The 21185-nt window shown below is 52.1% G+C and overlaps 1 protein-coding gene across 4 annotated transcripts in view; it reads left to right on the top strand.

The window, feature by feature from the left end:
- The window catches only part of Axin2 (axin 2), a 30220-nt gene extending 14746 nt beyond the window's left edge, over window positions 1-15474 (top strand). For 3 of the 4 annotated variants that reach the window (XM_076869670.2, XM_076869667.2, XM_076869669.2), the window contains exons 4-11: window positions 4419-4521; window positions 6835-6975; window positions 7083-7588; window positions 7840-8034; window positions 8326-8556; window positions 9116-9211; window positions 10572-10739; window positions 14026-15474. In XM_076869670.2, the coding sequence (XP_076725785.1) occupies window positions 4419-4521; window positions 6835-6975; window positions 7083-7588; window positions 7840-8034; window positions 8326-8556; window positions 9116-9211; window positions 10572-10739; window positions 14026-14152 (1567 nt within the window). In that variant the 3' untranslated portion in view covers window positions 14153-15474. The remainder of the gene's footprint in view (window positions 1-4418; window positions 4522-6834; window positions 6976-7082; window positions 7589-7839; window positions 8035-8325; window positions 8557-9115; window positions 9212-10571; window positions 10740-14025) is intronic. The other variant, XM_076869671.2, reaches the window with a different exon arrangement.
- The last annotated feature ends 5711 nt before the right edge of the window (window positions 15475-21185 follow it).

Below are 21185 nucleotides of genomic sequence, written 5' to 3'. Positions count from 1 at the left end.
CCTGAGCAAGTGAATAGGAGCGCCCCATAAAGCATGAAAAGAGCCCCGGCTGTTTCTCCTCTCACAATGGCCAGCGTGGGCAGCCAGGGGCTGAGGGGCTTGGTGAGGGGGGTCAGCTGCCCTGCTGGGAGTTGGGAGGGGACAGGGCTGGGGAGGGGGACCGAGGGGGTCACAGGCAGCCTTCAATAGACTCCAGAAGGTTGGAGTTCATTAGACACAAGCCCAGGGAAGCAATCGTCTCATTTGCGACAGAACCAATTAAGTCCCAGGGGCCTTTGCAGGCAGCCTGGATAGAAGGTGGGGCAGGGCTGGCCTGGGCTTGGTTACTGGTGGAGCCGCACGCCAGGCCTGGATGTGCAGAGCAGGCAGGGGCTTCTAAAGAAATCATTGCCTTCTTCCAGAGCCTGCTGCTGACTTCTGTTTTCCCCTGCTAAGTAAAAAGCCCTGTTAAAGATGGCTGGGGATTTGAGTCTCCATTATAGGCCTCTGAGAAGGCTGTTTTATGAGCCTGTCACTCAGAACCTGTATTCTTGGAAGAAATGATTGTCTAATGTTTTTTGTTTGTTTGTTTTTTAAAATATTTTTGGAAGTTAACTGCCAGACTTCCAGCAAAATCCTAAACCCTAATCCGTGGGGCCTTGGGGACAGAAGGAGTGCGGGGCCGCTCCCAGGCATCAGGCATAGGAAGATGGAGCACGGGGGGGCCAAGGACATCAGAAGCAGTGGCGCTGTGCCACCCAAGTAGAGCCTGGCGTGCAGAGGTGGCAGGACTAGGAAGCCGAGCCCACGGCGTGGGGGGCTGGCTCCTCTTTCTGTGTGGAGCTACTCCTGTCACTAAGGTCAGCCACATTTGTAGGTTGCTTCTGCTCAGAGTGTCCCCAAATCAGCACAAGATGATTTCCTCCCATTCCACACAGGGTGACGTGATTTGTTGTATTTATTTATTTATTTATTTATTTATTTATTTATTTATCTTTATTCCCTTATATCTTATTTATGGGGGTTTGTTCTGGACACCGGGGAATGCATCCAAGCGGACTTCAAATATTACCTTATCTTACAAACCAGGCTTTTGATGTTGGCTGTGATCGGAGGCTGCCTCAGAGTGGCTGCCAAATGCAGATGCGCATGGACGCGCGTGTGCAGGAGCCTGCTATTTCAAAGCCACCGGAAAAACGACATTCAGGTTAGGTCGGGCACAGCGGAGTCAAAAGGCTCAGCTAATTGGCTTGGCTTAAATGGCAGCTAAGTGGAGTCCACACTTCAAAATCTGTGCTCCCCAGAAACAGCTGGGCCTGGCAGCGGGCTCGTTAGCTAAAATGTTTATAATTAAAGGAGACTGCAGAGGGACCAGAGCGCTGGCACTCTTCAGCCCACAGTTTTGAGCAGCCAGGAAACTGATCATACACTTCTAGAGCTTGAATAAAAGGAGGGAGAGGCCCCCTCTTGGAATGAGGGACTGTTTGGGAAGAAGATTCTTGGCTGGGGGAGTTAAAGCCACATTTCCTTGAAGGTGCCTGTAAATTCCTTTGCACCTTTCCAAGCTCCAATCTCCTCTGTCTACTCTGTTCACAAGTTGCCTTTCACACATTTGGATCCTTCACCTGCCCTGGGTGTTTGGGGAGTGGGGCGGGGTGCATTTGAAATCATTTGGTCTTCTTGCCTTCAGTCTGGTTGTCACCTGCTTCTCTTTCCACCTTCCTTCCTCCCCCCCTCCCCCCCTACCTTGCATGGAGAAAGCAGAAGAGGCATAAAGCTTTACCACGGGTTTCCATCCAAAAGGAAAGCAGAGAAAAGACTATTCATGGACCTGAAAGGAGTTTCAGAGGGGACAGATGGAGGACCATCCTAGGACTGTTGAAGCCTATGTCACTTGTGCAGTGGTAGGGTCTGTGGGCTGCTTGATCCTTGCCCCCGAGATTGTCATGAGGAGGACTGGAACAGAGCCATTCACTCTTAGGTCTCTGAAGGTGGGGAGCTGGTCAGGAGAGGGCCATGAACACCACCTGCAGCCCTGGACAGTGCGAGTTGATTAGACCAGCATGTGCCTCCCAGAGGCCACTCGTTTACCAAGCTGCACGCTCAGGGGCTGGAGATGCTGAAGTCAGGTTCAGACCATCTCCCTCTCCCTGGGGCTGTGTTCCTCATGCGGTGAAAGGAAGGATTAATTGGGGGGATCACCTCCACCACCCACATTCCCAGACCGGGGAGTATTAAGTTGTAGAGAGGACCTTCTAGAACCTTCCTCAAATTTTCTCTTTTCTTTCAGGATGTCCAGTGACTCCTTGGGGTTTAGGAAATGGCACCACTACATTCAGACCCTCTGGAAGTTCTGTTCTTCCGGTGGGCTGGGAGTGGCATCTGGAATGATGGTGGCCTTAAGGGTGGGCTGCTGAGTTATGGACACCTGTTGGGGAGTTCAGCAATGGTTTAATTTGATCCTGGGTCTAACAGCTATTTCTGCTCACCTGTAGAATGTGTGTTCATTAAGGTTCTTTTTTTTTTCCTTTTGGTACTGAGGATTGAATTCGGGGGCACTCAACCACTGAGCCACATCCCCAGCCCTATTTTCTGTTTTATTCAGAGACAGGGTCTCGCTGAGTTGCTTAGCACCTCACTGTTGCTGAAGCTGGCTTTGAGCTCATGAGCCTCCTGCCTCAGCCTTCCGAGCCCTGGGATTACAGGAGTGTGCCACGGCGCCGGGCTTCATTAAGGTTCTTGTGAGAAGGAAGTCCGATGATTTGTCAGATGTTTCAGCCAGCATCTGACCCCCAGTAGGAACTCAGTTTGTGGGAGCTGATGGCCTTAGGTTGCAGTCAGTTGCCTTGGGAGGGAGTTGGTTCCTGGTCAAGCTAGGTGTGCTCACGGGAATCCAGTCTCTCCTGTGTCTGGCAGACGATAAATTAGTTTCAGGTGACTCAGTAAGGTGCTGGACTTAGAGCCACATGTCCTACTCTGCCCTTCAAGGGCCTGGTCAAGTGCAGGCTTCAGTGAGTAGCTAGCTGACTGGGAGACCTGCTTCTCATGGGCGCTGGTCAGCCAGCTTGCCCCTGCCACAGCGCTCACTCTCTGCTTGCTGCCCTTTCCCCTTTCTGCGGGGGAGGCGGGGCATGACTCACACTTGGAAGTTCTTGCCACCCCCCGCCCCCCAGTGATCCCCTTGGTGCACCCTCCAGCCCTGGTGTGGCTCGCCTAGATTGGCCTGTTGCTCTGGTGCACTCTCCATCGTTCCCTCAGTGGCCCTGTTTTGTGGCCTAGGTCAGCCACCTTGGGGAAAGGCATCACTTAGGATGCTGGGGCATCACAGATAAGGAGCCACAGGTCACCCAGTTCCTCCTGGTGCTCCCTTGGTGTTCTCAGGCCTTGTTCATGGTCCGCACTGCTGATGCACCAAAGATGTCTTCCTTCCTTTCACCGCATGATGAACAGAGCCCCAGGGAGAGGGAGATGGTCTGAACCTGACTTCAGCATCTCCAGCCCCTGAGCGTGCAGCTTGGTAAATAAGTGGCCTCTGGGAGGCACATAAATGGGGGGAGGCGGCACACAGAGTCACTCCTTAACCATTCTACTGCTTTCAAGAATGAAATGAAATGCTTTTCTAAAAAGAATTATAGCAACTCTGGGTCATTGTTTAGTGTCTGCTAGCTTGAGTGGAGGCTTTCTTTTTAAAAATTTCTTACATTTGCTATGTTTTGTTCTTGTTTTAAAATAGATTGATGGACATATGGGCCCATAATTCCTTCAGGTTGCCCTAAGGTCTCCTTTCAAGAAGGACTTCCTTGCCCAAATTATGCCCTGATTTGTTTATGGAGCGGGTGTTGGAGCCAAGGGAAATCATAGGGTGACTTATCAAAAGAAGGACTTTGGGGATGATTGAGAAGTTGACTGCTGGAGATTATGCACACCTTCAGTAATGCCTGGGTTATCCTCTGTGGGTTTGGTTCCCATCCCTCCAACCTTTTGGTCTAGCACCATCTGTAATGCTCTGTTTTCCTAAATTGGAATAATAACAGACTGTTGGGAGAACCAAAGGGGCCTGAGAATCTTCTGTTTGGGGCACCTGAAAATAGGAAAGCCTTTGCTCTGTATTGGATTGGCTGGAGGACACACCAGTTCTGAGACAGCCGCCTGAGACATGAACTTCCTAAGCTCCTTTCAAGTTGATGCTTCTGCATCTTCGAGGGGGCCAGATTCCCAGTGATGATTGATGGGCAGGATTTGGAGTTGGTTTGGCAACTTGATCTTGGGTGGCTCTTTCCCCGTGGGGACACTGATCAGGTCTGGCAGTGTGTGGTGCTCTCCTGTGGAAGTGTGTGGCCCTGTGCTCTGGTGGGGTCTCCGGACAGCATGTGTAAGTCAGCGCACGTGCTGCAGTAATCCCTGTGAGCCAATGGGTCATGTCCTTTTCTTTTCCTCAGAGATGGAATCCCTCCTTACCGTATGGGGAGTAAGAAACAGCTCCAGAGAGAAATGCATCGCAGTGTGAAGGCCAATGGCCAGGTGTCCCTACCTCATTTCCCGGTGAGTACAGATTTCAGGGGGGAGGTGGCAGTTTTCTCCAGAGCTGAGTCCTGAAGAAAAGGATGGGAAGTGGGGTGGGGAGGTACAGGAAAGGAAGAGCTGTATGTACTTAAGGTCCCCTAGGGGAAAGAGAGAGGGGAAGAGCAGCATGAGAGGCAGAACATGGTTCTGTGGGGTGTGGTGACAGTGATGTAGTGATGAGGTTCAAGATGACGTATGTTTTGAATCTTTTTTACATTTTCTGAATTGCAAAAGGGAAAGTTCCCTATGAGAAAGAAACCAGATTAGCTCCTTTCCAGAAACTAAGCAATGCCAGGAGATGACTGCACGATGAAGTCATTTGCATTCCCACGCAAATGGAAGCCTGCTGAGGGCAGGGAGTTTTGTGCACTCTGTATTCAGACTAACAAGGCTTCCTGAAACATAGCAGGTGCTCAGTGAGTACTTGATAGAGTGCACGAATGGGGAGTTTAGAGGAATCTGCTCCTTTGGAAGGAAAGCCTGTCCCTGGGACTTCTTATTGCATTGATGCATGGCTCGGTCATTTCAGAGATCCATTTATCTATTTGGCCATTTCCCTTACTAACTTCTGAAGCCCTGGAAGTCAGCTGTTCTCTCTTGCCTGTTTCAAACCTCAGAAGCTGGGTTAGTACCTGCTGATGAGTCTCTGCCAAACAAATGTGAAGGAATGAAGTGTTTGGAGGTGAGGGTCCCATGAGCAACTTCTTCCTGTGATTAAGGTAGTGGGTAAAGGATTTCTCTGGAACCTTCCTTTTATTTACATGTCCCTGAAAGCAGTTGGTACATGGCCCCCTGAACTCCAGAGCTACCCCTTAAGCAGGGATCTGCCTCTCAGAATGTCCTGAGATCCAGGATGCAAGGACACCCTTCCTCGGGGAAGGGAAGAGAGCACCCAGCTTATAGCAGGTATCTGCCAGCTTCAGACATTAAGAAAATCAGCACATCCAGTGCTAATCCTAAGTGGCATCAGTGCAGACCACAGCTCTCCTCTGAACACTTGTCACAGGCAAGGGCAGGCTTACTTTGTCTTAAAATCAGAACACTTAACTAATTGGGGTGGGGGGCGGGTGTGCTCCAGAATTCCCTTTTTGCCCATGCAGTAATGTGGATGACCGCTATTTCTGACTGGGGTGGTGGTGGCATGTATGTTAACAATGGAAAGTTCTCTTGCCCAGGCTTGTAAATTAGATGGTTTTGTCCTGGGGTGTGCAAATCGACTTCTTCCACCAGGCCTTACTCTGATGGGGGCTGGGCTGCGTGGAGCCCGCCTTGGTGAGAATGGCCATCTACCCGGGGGCCTTTCAGGTTTCTGAAGCTAAGTGGTTGCCGTGGCAAGGCCCGTTTCTTCAGCTGGGGAGATGCTGGCCTTTTTTTTTGCAAGTTGGCATTCTGCTCCCCCACCCCAAAGAAGCCGGCAGAGCAAGAGGGAGATGAGGAAGAAGGGGTTAGAACAAGTGGAGAGGTGGGGGGTGGGGGGGGAGCAAGATGACAGAAAAAGGACAGAAAGCTGGGCGGTGGGGGTCCTCTCTGTTTGCTGCTTTTGGCAGGCGTTCTCGGTGCCTTTTTATATTCTGCACTTGATTTGGAGATGTTCCCTTTTCCCTTGATAGATCAGCTTCAGGCAGCCGAGCTCAGCAGTGTTCTGCTCCTCGCCTGCAGCAGCTTTCTTCATTTTCTGTACAAAGAGATAGGGAGGAGGGGAGGGGAAAAACGGGGAGATCCAGGACAGTGCGGAGACAACACCACCTCAAAGGTGCGCAGTGTGCGGCCAGGAAATAAATTACCACTTCTTCTCTGATCTGGGGCCGTTGGACTCTTTTTTTCCCCTTTTCCTCCCCCCCACCTCCTTTCCAATCTTACTTTTTTAATTTCCAACTCCCTTTCTGTTTAGCCTCTACTTTTTATTCCTTGAGTTGGTTTCTCTCCCCTCCCCACCTCAGAGGGCTGCTTTTTTTTTTTTTTTTTTTTTGATGTTTGACAACAGTCTTTGAAGATTTTCTACTTCAGAGTAGCTACTGATGGGCTGGTTGTACTACAGAGAGAACAAGCAGGGCCTCTCGGAGTGCGACCAACTGCTCCTGCCCAAGGCAAACGCTGGTGGGGACCATGGCTCTCCATGAGGCCGCGGCGCCCGCACATAAAAATCCCGAGCAGCCCAGGCCGCCTCGCCAATCGCTCTCCACCCAGACGTGGGGACGGGGCGCCTCCCTGGCCCCGCTGCGGCCAGGGCCCATCGCCTGTGCCCTCCCGGCCGGCCGCTAAGCGTGCCTGTCCCTTCCCCCGCCTCCTTAGAGAACCCACCGCCTGCCCAAAGAGATGACGCCCGTGGAACCTGCCGCCTTCGCGGCTGAGCTCATCTCGAGGCTGGAGAAGCTAAAGCTGGAGCTGGAGAGCCGCCACAGCCTGGAGGAGAGGCTGCAGCAGATCCGCGAGGTAGCGCCCCTCCGTGTGCGCAAGCGCATGCTGGCGCCCTTGTGGGTGAGAAGCTGGGGTCCCACCTGCCACCTGGGTCACCTCCCCTCTGCTGCCTCCCCTTCCAGGACGAAGAGAAGGAGGGGTCCGAGCAGGCGCTGAGCTCGCGGGAGGGGGCGCCTGCCCAGCCCCCCCTGTCCCTCCTGCCCTCTGGCAGCTACGAGGAAGACCCGCAGACGATTCTGGACGACCACCTGTCTAGAGTCCTCAAGACCCCTGGCTGCCAGTCACCCGGCATGGGCCGCTACAGCCCGCGCTCCCGCTCCCCCGACCTCCACCACCACCACCACCACCACCAGCAGTACCACTCCCTCCTCCCACCCGGGGGCAAGCTGCCCCCCATAGCTGCTTGCCCACTGGTCGGCAGCAAGGGCTTCACAACCAAACAGATGACGAAGCACGTCCACCACCACTACATCCATCACCATGCCATCCCCAAGACCAAGGAGGAGATCGAGGCAGAGGCCACACAGAGGGTGCACTGCTTCTGCCCTGGGGGCAGCGAGTATTACTGCTACGCAAAATGCAAGAGCCACCCCAAGGCCCCAGAGCCCATCCCTGGGGAGCAGTTTGGGTGAGTGTCAGGAGTCCAGCATGTCCTGGGTGGAGCTTCCCTGTCAGCCCAGGCACTGGACGGGTAGGAGGTGGGGTCCAAGGTCCTGGGCACTTGGCTTCTGGGAGGTAGGCAGAGGCGGCTGCAGGGTGGCAGGTGGCAGGTGCACGGGCGGTCTTTCCTCCTCGCGCTGTATCTGCTGACTGCCTGGTGCAGAGTCCTGGAGGCTTAACTGGCTGGCTGGGTTGAGTGTGGCTCTTGGTTCTCCACAGTGGCAGCAGAGGCAGTACCTTGCCCAAACGAACCGGGAAAGGCACGGAGCCCGGCCCGGCCCTGCCCTCCAGGGAAGGAGGGGCCCCTGGTGGAGCTGGGGCCCTGCAGCTTCCCGGGGAGGAAGGAGACAGGTCGCAGGATGTCTGGCAGTGGATGCTGGAGAGTGAGCGGCAGAGCAAGCCCAAGCCCCATAGGTAAACACGGGCAGCCGCCTCCGTGGGGAGGTATTGTGGGGATGGCTATTTTTGAAGTGGGGAAAACAAATGTGACTGTTTGCTCCTGCCCTCTTAATATTAGACATTGGACTGGGCAGACCACAAAAATGTCATGTTTTGGCAATGACCCGTGTTGGTGTTATGGTAGAGTTATTTTCTTCTTCTCCCTCTCTCAGCAGAATACACAAGTTTCTATTGAAGTCACATTTTCCAGTTTTTCTAACCTAATTTCTCTTTCTTTTTTCTTTCTTTCTCTTATTCCTCACTTAGTGCCCAAAGCACAAAAAAGGCCTACCCACTGGAGTCTGCCCGTGGGTCCTCAGGTGAACGAGTCAGCCGGCACCATCTGTGGGGTGGCAGCGGGCACCCCCGGCCGGCTCCCCGCCCCCATCCCTTTACCCAGGACCCTGCAATGCCTCCCCTGACACCACCCAACACTCTGGCACAGCTAGAGGAGGCCTGCCGCAGGCTGGCAGAGGTGTCGAAGCCCCCAAAGCAGAGGTGAGTGCAAGGGGCCTTGGAGGCTGAGGCAGGGGTTGGGTTTTGAGGTGGAGACTTGGCCTGTTGCTGATAGAAGGGCCCTTCTTGGCTACCTGTGCTTAGGCCCTCCTGTGAGGGGAGGGATTGCTTGGGGCTGAGTAAGAGCCTCCTTTCTACCCTCTGGAAATTGATTGTTTAGTTGTGATCACTCTGCCAGTTGAAGCAGGATCTGTTTGCTGGGCAAGTGACACCTAGGAGCGGGAGGGTGAGTTTCAGCATGTCCTCACAAATCCCATTGCTTATGAATGTCTCTTGATCATTTAAGGTGGGTTAGATGAATGTGTAAGTAGCCATGACTGGTCCTGTCCTGGACTCCCTGGGGTTCAGGATGGCTGTTCTGATAGACATGGCAGGCCTCCTGTAGCCCCTGTTAACATAGGGCCTTGGTTGGATGTCACAGGGATGGAGGTTGGGCACATGTTTCTTCAGGAGGCCAAGGAGAGTAATTTTCTCTCTGTTTTCAATTGCCCTGGGGACAGCTGTGCATCTCATAATGCCTTTGCCCTGGCTGTGTCCTCAGGTGCTGTGTGGCCAGTCAGCAGAGAGACAGGAACCACTTGGCCACTGGTCAGGCAGGAGCCATGCCCTTCTCCAACCCAAGCCTGGCTCCAGAAGAGTGAGTGTCTTTACCCAGCATTACTGAGATGTGCTGAGTGGCTTTCATTTCCGGGTACTTGTTATCTGGAATTACTTTTTTTTTTTTTTTTTTTTTTTTGGTACTGGGGATTGAACCCAGGGGTGCTTAACCACTGAGTGATATCCCCAGCCCTTTTTACTTTTTGAGAGAGGGTCTCATTAAGTTGCTTAGGGTCTCGCTAAGTTACTGAGGCTGACCTCAAACTTGGAATCTTCCTGCCTCAGCCTCTCAAGTCATGGGTTTACAGGTGTGTACCACTACCATGTCCGGCTAGAATTACTTTTTTGTAAAACTCTTTTCAGCATATAAAATCATCTTGATTTTAACACCAGTGATGAGCAACAGTAAATATAGATGTTGCACTCAGTGAGGATCCCGGAAAACATGTCAGTACTAAGAACTGCATCACAACCCGGGTTTTTTGGGGCTCATAGGAATGAACAGCTAGGACCTGAAGCCCTTAGCACATGGGCAGAAGCAAAGTTGTCCCATTGAACTTGTAAGTTAGTGGTATGAGAAGCATCTCGTGTCACCCCTGAACAGGAGAGAGGTTCTCTACTGTTGCAGATAACTGACAAGGGCATCTTTTTGTTTTATGTGGTCTTCTCCAAAATTGAGCCATGATCCTTTTCAATAAGAGTAGAATGAGAAGTCTGGCTCAGTTTAATTATAGGATGGGCATTTAAAATGGTCTAAAGTTTGATTTCTTAGACGACTTCATCCTGAGCAGTGGGCATTTGAAGTCCTGAATAAGTCATCTTCCTGGACCCACCCATTGTTGTCATTGGTTGGCCTTTCGGCTACCAGCTATCTGGCACCAGCAGCCTATTATTAGTATCATTATTGTTGTTGTTGTTGTTGTTACTTTTAAAATTACAAAACCTTGGGATAAATGGGATTGCTGAAATGACTGGGCTACTTGAGTTGTGTTTTTTCTGTCAGAACGCTAGGTGGGCTTCAGGTGGAAGCCGCCCTGGAGGTTCACCTCCTAGCATTCCCTAATGGGGATGAGCCTAGTAGCTCCGATTCTTTCTCCTCTCTCTTGCCTTCATTGGCAAACCCCCCATTTGCACTAACCTGCATGGAGTCCCTCCATGTGGCATTGAGGAAGATGATACCAATTTTACAGCTGGACGGTAAACCTCCTTTCCTGCATGCGCTGTGCAGATCGTGTGATTCTGGACTGTGTGTCCACCAGAGGCGGCCACCTCTGACAGGAGGGCCCTGCGCTCCAGCCTCAGTGTCAGGACACCCTGTCCTGCCTGGGTATGCGTGGCGTGTCTTTAAACGTGTGTCTGTTTTGAGATGCTAAACTTTCTGCACTTCGTCTTATTTTCAGTCACAAAGAGCCAAAGAAACTGGCAGGAGTCCACGCGCTCCAGGCCAGTGAGTTGGTTGTTACTTACTTTTTCTGTGGAGAAGAAATCCCGTACAGGAGGATGCTGAAGGCTCAGAGCTTGACCCTGGGCCACTTTAAAGAGCAGCTCAGCAAGAAGGGAAATTATAGGTAAGAGTCCTGTGGCTTTTTTTGCTCTAGAGTTTGTTTGCTCAGAACCCAGAGCCAGAGGCTGGAGCAGCTGCCCTGGGCGGGGCAGGAGGGACGGGCTCAGAGGGAGGCCCTTCAGGGGCTGCTGGCTTTTTGGTTCCTTCTCCCTCTCTGTCTCTGTCTCTGTTTCTCTCTCTCTCTCTCTCTCACACACACACACACACACACACACACACACACCCAGTGGTAGCAGTAGCCAAAAGAGGGAGGCTGCTTTGGGGTTCTCTGGGGACCTGACTGGGCTTTTTCCTCCAAGTGAACGGACTGGGGAGAAAAGGGCAGCAGTTTGCCTCCTCAGGAGAGCCAGGGCTGTCCCTGGGGTGGAGGCTCTGCCTGACATGAGGGTCCGGGACCTTGCGGGTGTGGGGCAGGGTGATTGTGGAGGAGAACCTGAAGGCACCTCTCCTTGTGGCTCAGGTTGGAGAGGTCTCCACAGTAGAAGCTCAAGAGAAGGCCCAGACCAGGGAAGGAAGAGTCCGCAGGCCATGGAGGAAGGAATGGGAGTGTGGGTGGGCACAGGCGAACAGGGCTGGCCACCCTTCCTGCTGGGCTCTCACGCCTTCTCCCTGATGGGCCCCGGATGGGAACCTAACTTCTGGCCCCCTTTCCTCATCTGCAGAGTGGAAGTGCCCTGGGCAAGGCCACACTGAACTTGCCGGGCCCTTGAGAGGGTTCGGGAGCTGAGGAGAGTGGGGGCCAACCCTGGACCATCTCTCACTTGTCTCCTCTTAATGAGAGCAGGTTCTGCAGAGCTCTCTGCCCTTTGTCCATGGTCTTTTTCCCGAGAGAATACAGCTGGGCTCTGCTTCAGTTGTGTCCAGGATCCCAGAGGCACTGGGAGGGTGCTCACTCAGTGCATCTGCACCCAGGAAGGAGTGCCACCTCCTCAGCTGTGTGCCCTGTGCAGGGTCACAGCAGGCATCCTCGCACATCCTGCCTCCAGACCCAGGGGGTGAAGGGCTCAGCAACCTGTAGGGGTGGCGTTGGGGTGGCGGGGGGTCTTGGGCTCCTGGACAGGGTCCAGCCATCCTCCCCTCCAGAGCAGGCTCTGTGTGGCTCTACCAGTCATCTTCATCTGAGAGTTTGGGCAGGGGCCAACAGTCATTCCTTTGGAGAGGGAGGGGATGGAGGTGACTGACCAGCAGGGCGTGTAGCTGAGCCTAGATCTTTCCCTTTAATACCTGGGAAGAGACAATTCTGAGAAGTTATCAAAGGGACCAGGGAACAGGCCTGGCTGCTGCTTCTTTTAATCTTGAGGAGACACAGGTGAAACTAATTACACAAGTGTGCCCCTCCAGGGATTCATTTTGATCTCGGCTTTGACTCGGCTGGACTTTGAGGGGAGCTACAGGTGACCTTCAGGGGAGAGGAGCCACAGAGCAGGGAGCAGGCCTTGCAGGGAAGGTGCAGTCAGCCACTCGGGCCACATCTGGCCCTGATTTTTTTCCTAAGGCACATTTAATAAGCCTGGCTTTGAAGCCCGGCCTCCCCTTTAATGCACAAAGACTTGCACAAATGGTCAACTCTCAGATTCCTTCCTGATTGGATCAGGCTGTGGGAAGGTCCTCCTAGCTGCTTTATCTCTGCAGGGCCTGGGCTGGATTCAGTGCCCTCCTGGTGGGGTGGGGGTGGAGTGCCAGGCCTTACCCCCAGTGCTGTGTGGGCCCCAACATCTCAATTTGCACCCCCACCCCCCTCAATAAAAAGGCCCAGCGAGGTTGGGGCTGTGGAGTGAGGACCTGGGCTGTTGAGTAATCTCAACGTGGCAGGGGTTCAAAAAGCAAACAGTCCTTCCAGACGTGCCAGACGCTATTGGTGCCAGATGTCAGAAGAAAGCCGAGTTTGCCACATAAAGCATGTTGCAGTGGAAAAGCCTGTTTCTTGGAGAAAATGAGGGCAGTGCAGCGCGTTTGAAGCCCCGGGTGGCGGGGAGCCTTGCCTCTCCTGTCTCTGGAGGAGGTCGTAGTGTGTAAGAGGTCGCTGGGAGCTTGCCCAGAGGTGCTGAGAGCCCAGGTTGGTGGACCTGGAGGGGTCAGAGCTGGGGCTGCCTGGGGGCTGGGATGGGTGCCTAGGGCAAAGAGACTTTCTGCTGTCCCCGCCCAGAGGTCCTCCACGTTTTCTAACCAATCTCCTCTGAAAGCTTCCCCAAGAATATTGACCTGCTCCCCTGGACGTGAAGCATTTCCCCCTGGCCAGAGCGCTGGAACAGAGGCGCTGACTGGACCCAGCTGTTCCTTGGACTTCGCCCTATCTCCTGAGAAAGCCTTTGGCTCACCCTCATTAGACAGGAAGAAGTTTAGCTCTTAGCAAAGCAGTTGATTTTTTTGTTTGTTTTGAGAAAAGGCAAAACAAACAAACAAAACCCAGCATAACCCTGAGAGGAATCCTAGGTTTTAGAGGCTGCTCCTGCCCCTAGGGGACCGGGACCTTTAAGGGCTGGGTGAATTGAGCCGCCTGAGGGGGTCTCCCAAGAGGCCCTACTGGTCTCCTCTTCAGGGCCTGGCTGAGGACAGCAGTGGTTTCCAGAGAGAGGCCACCATTTGGGTTTGTGCAGTCACACAGCTTTAGGAGAAAGGCCTGGGAGTGCTCAGAGGGGCCTGACTCAACAGAGAAGCGGGGAGCAGGGGAGAGGAGGCAGGAACATGGAGACCAGGGGGAGGGTGTTGGGGGGCCAGTGCTCTGTTCTGGACACTGGGACAGGTCCAGAGCTGGCTGGCACTTCTGCGTGGCTGTGCCAGGCACCATCGCCCCTGGGCCCAGGAGGTGGGAAGGGCGAGCAGCCTCTGGACTGACGGACCAGCTGCAAGTCTGCCTTCTGCAGATGCCTGTGGGTGCAGGCTCCTTGTTAGGCTGGCCAAACCCGGACCTGAGTCCAGTTCTGTCAGAAAGACACCCTCCACGGAGCCTGGTTGCCACTGCAGATAAACCCCGGCATTTGCCCTTCCCATTCTCTCCCTCCCCAAAACGGGAGAAAGCAGCAGCTCTGCTTCCCACGTCGCGTGGGCCTTGGGCAGCGGAGGTGTGAGCTGAAGGCCGCAGCCTCTGAGGCACTGGTGGAAGAGGCCGGGGTGGGCCCAGAGGGGGGACAGCCTCCCCCGTGTGTCTGATCCCTTTGGCCAGACGCCCCACCTGCCCCTTATCAGAGGAGGAGAGCGACTTGCCAGCTTACCTGCTGTCGCTGGGGCACACCTTGGCTCTTCCTCGGGAAGGTGCAGTCTCAACAGACTTGTCCTGTTTTCCTTCTAAGGTATTACTTCAAAAAAGCAAGTGATGAGTTCGCCTGTGGAGCAGTGTTTGAGGAGATCTGGGACGACGAGACGGTGCTCCCCATGTACGAGGGCAGGATTCTGGGCAAAGTGGAGAGGATCGATTGAGCCTCTGGCGAAGCGTGGAGCTGGGGCCCGCATGCCCTGTCTTGGACCTAAGCAACAGCCACACGACATTTTGAAGGAAAATTAAACCAATGAAGAAGACTAACTCTGGGGAAGCATTGGCCACTGGGCCTTCGGGAGGGTGGGGGAGGTTGATTTTCATTATTCATGAGCTGGGTACTGAGATAAGAAAAGCCTGAACTATTTATTAAAAACATGACCACTCGTGGCTGTTGAAGATGCTGACTGTGTTGGAGAGACTGCCATACATAATATATGACTTCCTAGGGGTCTGAAATCCATAAACTGAGCGAAGCTGTGTGTAGCTTACCTGAACAGGCGTCCTTACTGATATTTATTGAACAGTTGATTGCCGCCAGCCTCAGTTTATGGATATGCTGCTTTAAACACGGAAGGGAGAGGGGAAGTTCAGTCGTTCTGTCTGCACTTAGGAGTGGAGCTGGGAGTGCACGGATGGTTTCTTAGCGAAGAAGGAATTGCACCTTGCACTGCCTTTCTCCCGGGGAGGATGGACATCTTTTTTTTTTTTTTAATGGTGCCCTACCATTGACACATGCAGAAATTGGTGCATTTTTTTTATCCCTGTGCTGCTTTGTCATAAAGGTCTTGAGGGTTGGCTGTGTGTCGACATCGCCTTTTTGGGGTGGTCACGTTGGATGAGCTGCTCCATCGTGGAGGGAGGGGGTGCCTTGTTGGGGCCGCAGAGTCACCCTGGGACCGAGGCCCCACATCTTGTAGCCTCTCTCAGCCCTGGGCCCAGTGGCTGGGGCTGCAGGGATCCCTGCCATGTGGTTCAAGCTGTGCTTGTATTGAAGTGACAGTTCTGGTTTTTTTTCAATTGGTCTTTTTCAATTGGACCACAGCCATTCAGGAAACTCTCGCCACCCCTGCCACCACCCTGCCAATCCAGATGCAGGGAGACCTAGCAGCACCTCTCCTCCAACACCTTCACCGTGTTGGGGTTTGTGTTAAGTTAATGTGTACATTGTCCGCCCTTGTCACCTGTACCATACGTCTGTATATAGTGTACGGCAAAAGAGTATTAATCCACTATCTCTAGTGCTTGACTCTGAATCAGTACAGTACCTGTACCTGCACGGGAGCCCCTGTGTGTCGCCCTATATTGAGGGCTCAAGCTTCCCTTAATTTTTGAAAGGGGTTTATGTATAAATATATTTTATGCCTTTTTATTACAAGTCTTGTACTCAATGACTTTTGTCATGGCATTTTGTTCTACTTATACTGTAAATTATGCATTATAAAGAGTTCATTTAAGGAAAATTACTTGGTACAATAATTATTGTAATTAAGAGATGTAGCCTTTATTAAAATTTTATATTTTTCAAAACCTTGGCCTCGTCTTTGAATCCCAGGGTGCAACAGGACTGGGTACCATTTCTGCTTGAGCCTCTGCCATTCATCCCCCGCCTTACCTGAGCCCTGAGCTGATCTGCGCCTGCCTGGAGGTTTGGTAAAACTTATTTCCTGGTTGCTGGTTGAGGCTCTTCTTGCTGGGGAGCAGGTGTGAATGACGGTGTCCCCACGTGTACTCGGTTTCCCTCCTAGGGGTGTGTCTGCAGGTGCAAGTGGTGCAGGTGCCGCGCAGGTGCAAGTGGTAAGGGACTGAGGTGGGGTCCTCGCGTTCCATTCAGTGTCTCAGAGGTGAAAAGCCCCTCTGAAAAGGGGTTTGTATCCCTGGCATAGCCAGGTGAGGCCAGGGGACTTGGAAGTCATTGCCAACCTGTCACCCTCCCCTTTCTGGGGAGGCTAATGACCTCCTCTGATCACTCTGGGCTGGCCAGGTGTGGGGAACTAACAGCAGGTGATTCAAGAGTGGGCGAGGCTGGTGCTGCCAGGGATAGGTGTGCTTCATGTGGACACGGAGGTCAGTCAACGGGTGGCGTTTCACCGGAGCTCCCTTCCCATGCGAGTACCCTTCCCGGGCCGGGCGTCTCTTAATCCTACAGATGAACCCTTTTTAAAACTAGGAGGACTTCTGGGGGTTGGACTGTGTGCTGAGCGCTCATCAAGGTGGGGTCTGCTGCCCGCTGGCCTCAGGTGGAGAGGAAGGCCAGAGTCCTGGTTATGTGAGGGAGGGCAGCTTGACCACAGCCCTAGCAGCACTTGGAGCCACAGCTGGGGTGTGCGGTGTGCCTGTGCCTCTTGAGGCCTTCCCGTGCAGCCCGTGAGGAGCAGCTCGGGTGACGCTAGAGGCCAAAGGTGTACCACCTCCTGGGTGGCTGTGGGCGAGGACTTGGCCTCTCAGCTGGGCTTCTCAGCTGGACCAGCCGATCACTCATGATCTCACCCCTTCTTTTATTGTGGTGTGAACTCTAAACACGATCGACATTTGGCAAAATGCTAAGCGTACAGCGCAGTACTTTTAGCAACAGCGATGATGCGGTACCACGGCTCCTAGAAGTTACTCAGCTCGCAGGTTGGGATTTGCTGATTGACGGGCAGATCACCACGCCACCCACACCCAGAACTACCATTTTGCTCTCCAGCCCCATGAGTGACAGTTTTAGATAGCTCACAGAAGCAGAATCACACATTTTTTAAAAAAAAATTTATTTTTTAGTTCTAGTTGGACGTTATATGGCGCTGAAAATCGAACTCAGGGCCTCACACGGGCTAGGCAAGCGCTCTACCGCTGAGCCACAACCCCAGCCCCAGAGTCACATCATTTGTCCCGGGGCTCACTTATTTCATTTAGCAAAATATCCTGGTGTTTCACTCATGTTGTCACATCATAAGATTTCCTTCTTTTTAAAGGCCGAGTAGTATTCCATTGTATTTCTACCCCACATTTTCTATAGCTCTTCATCCAACAATGGACACATGGGTTGTTTCCACATCTTGGCTCTTGTGACTAACACTGCGGTGAACCCCCGAGAGCTCCCATTTCTCCACAGCCTCACCAACACCTGGTTTTTGTTTAACATCCATCCTAACAGGGAGGAGGTGATGGTGCCTTGTGGTTCTGATTGGGGTTTCCCTGCTGCCCGGTGATTGACGTCAAGCATCTTTTCCTATACCTGTGTATCTTAGGAGGCGAGTCTCTTTTTTTTTCTCTTTTTTTTGAGAGAGAAAGAGAGAGAGAGAATTTTTTATTTATGTGTTTTTTTAGTTTCCAGCGGACACAACATCTTTGTTTGTATGTGGTGCTGAGGATCGAACCCGGGCCGCACGCATGCCAGGCGAGCGTGCTACCGCTTGAGCCACATCCCCGGCCCCAGGAGGCGAGTCTTTATCCCATGTTTTAAATTGGGTTGTTAAGTTGTTTTGCTACTGTGTTGGAGAAATTTCTTACATATTATTGAACTATATACTTCTTTTTTTCTTTCTTTTAGATTGTGTTTTTTTTATTTATTTCTTACATACATGACAATAGTGGAATGCATTACATTCATAATTATCCATTCACAGCACAATTTTTCGTAACTCTGTATATAGAGTATGTTCGTGCCAAATTATGCCATATACATGAGCTCTCTTATGGATTTTTTTGTGTGTGTACATTACAATTCCTAATGCATGGCCCTCATCATACAAAATACATGTATAAAGATGTGAATTTGGTGTCAACAGACCTTATATACAAAAAGAGACATGGTGATCGTGGTGTAAAGGTGAGCTGTATACTTCTGCCGCTTCTCCGAGGGGCCTGTTTCTCTGCTTCTCGCTCATACTAATAACCAGGGGATCTTACCTCCGCCTGGGTGTGCTCCCAGGCTAGAGAAACTTTGAATGTGTACAGAATCAGTTATGTGTGCCTTCCTCTGAGGTGGGGTCAACGGCATCGCTAGACTCTCAGGGATCTGTGCCTCCAAAGAAAACACTAGAAACCCTTGGCTTGGCCTGTCAGCCCCTCTTCCCTCCCCAAATCTTAATACCAGGCCCTCCCTCCTCAGACTCCTTGCTAGTGCTTCCCGAGGACCTGTTGCTTTGGTCTGGGGTGACCGAGCGCCCCCCGCTGCCCCCCAGGACAGCCAACGTCTGTGTGTCCCCCCAGGGGGTGGTGTGCACATCCTTGTGCTGCCCAGGCCTCCGCCTCAGGTTCACATGCTTGGGTCCTTCCACGTGCTCCAGCCTTAATTCTCTGATTCTTAACCAGATCATCTGTGGTCAAGAGCAGACTGTGGGGGGGTTGGGGTTGTGGCTAAGGATAGAGAGCTTGCCCAGCAGGCATGAGGCCCTGGGTTCAATCTTCAGCACCACATAAAAATAGTAAGTAAAGGTATTGCGTCCACCTACAACTTTGAAAAAATTAAAAAAAAAAAAAAAAAGAGCAGACGGTGGGTGGGGCAGACCTGGGCCGGAGTCCACTTGGAGCAGTGTCCTGTGGGGCAGCTACAGGTTCCTCATCTGTTCACTGAGGGCAACAGAGGTGTTGACTTTCTAGAGGGCCTGGGAAGCCGAGGCATGTTCCTAGCCGGGGCGCCTCCTCTGCTCCACGCTCACCCCCTTCCTGCTGCACCACCGGGGTCTGCCTGCTCATCCGTTGCCTGGCACACAACCAAGAAGGCTTTAGGCAAACCGACTCCCAGCTGGCGCCCACCTCCAGCTCCAAGGCATCTGTCAGTTTTCCTTTCTCAAACCCAAGTCCTTCCACGGTACTTGGAGATTCTAGGTTGACTCTCGCCCAGGGTGACCATTAGTGTAGGGCTCTGGAATGTGGGGTCTGGTAAAAGGATCCTATTGTATCATCCTCACCCCAGAAAACATGGGGACCATAATCGCGCTGTCAAAAAGAAGGAAATAGTTAATTACCCCCAAGAAAATATTCCAGTCCATTTGAATAATTAGGGTAAAGTTATTTTGGTTTTTGGTTAAGAAAAATGTTCTTTTTTTTTTTTTTCTTAAGTGTTTGTACAAAAACTCCCCAAATCACATAGAAGTTTCATTGAACTCATTTACATCCTCCTTAGCAATTATCATCTCACCCTAGGGTCCAGACTTCCTAGAGTGAGCCTCGGATGGACTTCAAGGGGCATCCCAGGAAGTGGGTGGTAGCAACTCAGTTTAAAAACAAAAAAGTTGACTATTTCCATAATTATCCCAGGGAGCAACCAGCCTGCCTGGTACATTCTCTGGGCCCAGATGGAGAATGTGCACAGAACCTTAGGTCTGGCAGCTGCGGAGACTGTGTGAGTGTGGTGGGAAGGACATGCTTTGGAAGGGACCTGCCCCAGGTAGAACAGCTCCCCCTGAACAGAGGCTCCTGCACCCTGTCCAGTGCCCAGTTCTGAAAACAGATCTCCGTGCTCCATCCACCAGTGACCGTCTCCCTCCCCTGAGTGCTCGGCTGCTCAGGGCCTTTGCTTATGCAGACCCTGCTGGGCACATACCCCCCTCAGCCACTCCTGCTGTGGTCTCCTGTCCACCTTCAGACCTTCACTTCAGTGTCAGAGGTCTTCTCTGGGGATGGGATCCACGTATGCCCCTGCCGGATGCCCTCCATGGCAGAACTTCTTTATTTTCCTAAACTTCATGTTCTGGTCTGTAACTATATTGTGATTATTAAATTGCTCAGTTATTTGTCCCTAGTTCGTTCACCACAGAATATGAAACCCCGGCCATGTACCTCGAAGGCCCTCAATTAATATTTCTGGAATAGAAGCAAAAGAAGAACAGAGAAACTGTTTAGCGTCATGCCACCTAAGATGAAGATGACCGCTATTAACACTCCGCAATGTCCTTTCAGATGAAATACACCCTTACACACACACACACAGGACCACACGGTGTACATGATTCTATGACCTGTTGTGTTGATTCAATCACACGACACTGGTATATCTCCATATCATTAACTATTTTTTTCTATGTTCTCCTACAGTATGACTTAAATGTAAGGCTGAGCTGTATTCATTTAACCGCTCAGAACTGGAAGTGTATGTAGTTTCCAAATTCTGCAACTATAAGCAACGTTGCGATGAAATCTTCATCGTCTTCACAGCTGCCTGTGAAGCTCCCAGCTAGATAGTCCTGTGTTACTAGGATGGAGGTTTTTCACGTGGAGTTGCCTAACGAAAGGTCTTTTTGAGGACTTGGGCCATATGCCACTAGGTTGTCTGAGGTGGTGACCTGTGCTTCCTTGAGTCCCCAGTGCCTTATAAATAAACGGTTGACAGCCGTGTCTGTGCCCTGGTTTGATTTCAGGGCTCTCTGCAGTCTGGGGCAAGCGAGTCTTTCAGGTGCTGCAGATGCTTCTTCACTCCCGTAACCCTGTCAGAAGTTAAGGTCCCAAATACACCTCGTCTGCCAGCCAGGCGGTCCACAGAGCCTCCTTTACCTGGTGCCCGGGAGCAGCGGCTCCCAGGTGCGTACCGGGTGGGTACTTTTCTGCTCACCTGGGAAAAGATCAAATTCAAAATTCAAAGTAGAGTTTCCACAGGATGTGTATGGCCTCCGTGCCACCGTAAAGTCCCACAAAAAAGAAGCACCCAGAGGTTGAACCAAGGTCAAAGTGTCCACGGGGCCATTTCCCTCTGAAACCTCTTATCTCCTCCAGCCTCTGGCAGTGCCACTGGTCCTTGGCTGGTGGCAGCGTCACTCCCCCGTCTCTCTTCACACTGTCCCCCTCTGGACATGTCTGTCTCTGTGTCCAAACCCTCCCCCCACCATCTTTTTGTGTTTGTGTGTGTGGTACCGCAGACTGAACCCAAGGGAACTAGCCACTGAGCTCCATCCCAGCCCTTTTATTTTATGTTTTACAATTTTGAACTGGGTATGGTGGAGCACACCTGTAATCCCAGCAACTCAGGAGGCTAAGACAGGAGGATCACAAGTTCAAAGTCAGCCTCGGCAATTTGGAGAGGCCCTAAGAAACTTAGTGAGACTCTGTCTCAAAATGAAAAATGAAAAAGGGCAGAGGATGGGGCTCAGCAGTAAAGCACCTCTGAGTTCAGTCCCCGGTGCCGGGGCCTAAGTTGCTAAGGCTGGCCTTAAACTTGTGATCCTTCTGCCTCAGTCTCTCCAGAGTTGCTGGGATTACAGGCGTCCGCCATCA

This window comes from Callospermophilus lateralis, chromosome 11, assembly GCF_048772815.1.
Source record: "Callospermophilus lateralis isolate mCalLat2 chromosome 11, mCalLat2.hap1, whole genome shotgun sequence".
Lineage (NCBI taxonomy): Eukaryota > Metazoa > Chordata > Mammalia > Rodentia > Sciuridae > Callospermophilus > Callospermophilus lateralis.
The sequence above is the reverse complement of the archived record's forward strand: the minus strand, read 5'-3'. Positions and strand labels throughout refer to the sequence as shown.